Raw genomic sequence first — 3,572 nt, 5'->3', positions numbered from 1 at the left:
TTTCTAAAATTTTCTATTAACACAAAAGCATAGCATAATTTGAACCAACATACAAAAAACAATCATGCTGCAACTACAATCACTACCATAATTCAACATGTAACGGAAAAATAAGGATTTCCTACCATTGTTCGAATTTTTTTAGAACTAGAAAATTGCAAGTATATTAAACTATATACATGCTACCATCGAACCAACCTCTACATAACATATATGACATCATTTTCATATAGGCTAGCTACTGTATTTCCTAAAATATAAGAAAATACAAGTTAAAAATGAATAGACTATGCATTTATACCCTAAAAATACGTGTACTTAGGGTTTCATACACAATTTTATATATTTATAAAACTCAACAAATAAAAAATAAATATACTACAGTGTAGAGCTCAACAATACGAATCAAAAGCCACCGACCACGCTCCAATTGGAGCTCACACGCGCCCATATGCGCCGCCTGAGTGTGTGATGCACGTGACGCATGTGCTAGCGAGCCAAACGGCTCCTGGCCGGTCCAACCGGTCCAATCAGGTCCAACCAGCGACCGGTCTGACTAGTTTGACCACCCGACCAGTCCACCGATCCAATCGGTTAATCGATCAATGGCCGGATTGAGTCGGATCTCGGGTTGGGTCTCTATACGGGTTGGGTCTCGGGTCGGGTCGCCGGTTGACAATCGACAGGCCAACTGTGCCGGCAGTGACGTCATCGCTGACGTCATCCAGCGGTTATCAATTGTTGGATGACGTCTTGATGATGTCAGCACGCGTCGTTTTGTTGACGCGTGCATGATGCTCACGCACTGGCATGCCCAGCGTGTCGGCGCGTGGCTCCCATGCACAGTGACTTTGGCCACGCATGTGGGCGCATCCGTTGTCTTCCGGTGGCGCTCTACCCATCGTCGGACTCGTCTCGACAGTACTTTTATCCTGTATGTTTAAAAATCTATTTTGGCCAAAAAAAATATTCTGAAAAATGGCCAAAACTGTACGGGTGTACGCAACCCCGAACCCGTTCTTCACTTTGGTTCATTTTTGACGATTCAAATTGCAATTCCAAATAGTGAACATTCAAACAATGTAGAATTCAATCTCTGTTTCTGATGTCAAGTGGTAAATGAGAAAATTTGATGAAAAAACAAGGCAGAAATCTCAACCTGGTTCTGATACCAATGTTGGAAGAAAGTCGGCGGAAGACGACTTACCTATTTCCGATGCACAGTCAACAATTTACCCCGGAACGATCGTTGAATTGCGGATGAATCACGAACAATATTACCTCATGTTGGTCTAAATGTAATCACAAAGAAAAACATCTGATTTCCACGACGTAAATGCCAATTGTTCTCGTAAAGAAGAAATGGAACACCTTCGTTTTCTTTTGATGGAAAATGGAACAAGAAAATGAGAGAATTTTTGAGCGTATGTTCTGCCAACTGTCTCAACGGTTATCTTTAGGAGTCTTTTATATGACTCCCTCATACCCTTTCAAAAGGTGTCTTTCCATCGTAACATATCAAGATGAAATGGTGCGTTTTGATTGCACCTCATCATGAATGTAATAATTAAGTACAACACATGTGATATGCTTACGAAGCATATCCTCTTTTAATTACCTCTTGAGTACTTACAAAGAGTGATGGATGAAAGTTGGACCACTTGGACACTATTAAAGAATAGATAAGTTCATGGATCAAGTTAAAAAAAATGAGTCAAGAGTATTGAAATGAGTATCGACAATTTGAAGGACCAAAATCTAATAGCTCTCTGACTAATCTCATGCCTGGTCCTAATTGATAAAGAAATCTAACCAAACAAGACAACAAATTGAATGCTTATCTATAAATAGGTAGATAAAATATTTTTAGGATTTCGTATCTTGAAATTGGGGAAATGAATTAAATTCACCAATCGCAGAACGGGACGTGGGTAGGTTTAATTGGAGGCGCAGCCCTATAAATCGCTGTTAATCCCTACTCAAACATGTGCGAGTGCGAGAGTCAATCTCAAATATATACGGCGATGGACAATAAGACTCAGAAGAAGGATGCTCCAAAAAGTCGATCTCGTGATCCTAGCAGTGCTGCTGACCTCTACTCGGAATGTCCGTTGGAGTCGATAGTTGAGCTCTTCACCTTGGGTTATGCAGCCTTGTCTCTTGGCCGTCCTCGCAAGCAAGATACTAGGAGAGCTATTGACATCTATTCAGATTGTGCGTTGGACTCGATAATTGTACTCTTCCGCTTGGGCCAGGCAGCCTTATCTCTTGGTTGTCCTCAAAATCAAGCCAGTCTCGGCCGAGTCGAAGATCCAGGCACATCCCCTTCTCATGTTGTTAGCCAATCCGAAGGCGAACAAAGGGAGAATCTACATGAGCTATCTGAACAGAACTCAGAATTTTCGAAGAGACTGGGAGCTGCAAGAAAGGACCTTGTTGAACTCCGGCGAGAGGTAGAGAAATCCCCAATCGAAGGCTGGTGGCATGCACCAGTGGACCAACTCTCCTTGGAGGAGCTGAAACTTTATAAGAGAAAGTACGAGGAATTAAGCAAGATTTTAACAAAAGCAATTGAAGACCGGACAACTGATTCTCATGTCAACGATTCTGAAGAACCTCCTAGGATTGATCCCTAGTAAATTTCATTATATTTGAAATAAGCTGTTTGATAATGTAGTAAGTGAGCTCATGCCGCTCATAATCTTGAAATAAAGTGTGTTTTTTTATGATATATTCTTCTTGCACATCCACTTTTGAGCAATCCTAATCGATAACATAAAGATTTTTGGAAATGCATAGATTTGGTAAGTCAAAGGACTCAAATATGGTAGGTTTTGTTTTCTAGATGCTTATCATTTTATTTAATGGAAATGATCGTGTTCCTTATATAACTTTTGGCAACAATATGATTAATTACTTGCCTTTATAGTAAATTATGTGTTTTTAAGGATACTAAGAACAAAAGGCGGAGAGACTCAATTGTCTTTTAAAAAGAGACGTAGCTATGTTGAAGAGACAATTATCTCACTCGCAAACATATCTGGGCTGGATTAAACATATGATGGGGTTACTTGATATTGTAATTATCGTTGATCGACAAGAAGAATATACTCGTATCAATCAATCGAATTTGTTGAATGAATGAATAAATAAGTAGTATTAATTAATTATATATTATAAATTATAGAAATTATAAATATTCATCATTTCAAATTAGTATGTATAATACATAGGTTTGAGAAAAACGTAAAAAATTAAAGTATCTTGGGCCAATCTCTTTGGATAATGCTTGCATCTTCTGTATTACTGCGGCTGCTAGCATGAAGTTAGGTGATGCTTATTCCCCAAATACCATCACTGCTTCTTCTCCAGGAAAATAGGGCTCAAACCTGCAGTTTCAGCCTTGACAGGGCGGTGCTCCAATTGAACTACAATCCCTAGGAAATAAAGTGTAGAGTATACTGCTAATAACCATAATAACTTCCATGCTCAATCTTATACGGCTAATGTCTCTGAAAGATTAAGGAAGTTTTGCAATGAATAAAATTTCAATTAAGAGCCTAAAGTGGAAC

At 39.2% G+C, this 3,572-nt stretch overlaps 1 protein-coding gene across 1 annotated transcript; it reads left to right on the top strand.

Moving 5' to 3' along the window:
• Positions 1–2,024: 2,024 nt before the first annotated feature.
• LOC104417114 (agamous-like MADS-box protein AGL62) lies at positions 2,025–2,636 on the top strand. Its single transcript, XM_010028434.2, has one exon. It carries the CDS (start codon positions 2,025–2,027, stop codon positions 2,634–2,636), a length of 612 nt encoding a protein of 203 aa, XP_010026736.2.
• The last annotated feature ends 936 nt before the right edge of the window (positions 2,637–3,572 follow it).

Source organism: Eucalyptus grandis, chromosome 8, assembly GCF_016545825.1.
Source record: "Eucalyptus grandis isolate ANBG69807.140 chromosome 8, ASM1654582v1, whole genome shotgun sequence".
NCBI lineage: Eukaryota > Viridiplantae > Streptophyta > Magnoliopsida > Myrtales > Myrtaceae > Eucalyptus > Eucalyptus grandis.
Note: the sequence above shows the minus strand (reverse complement) of the source record. Positions and strands in the feature narration are given on the sequence as shown.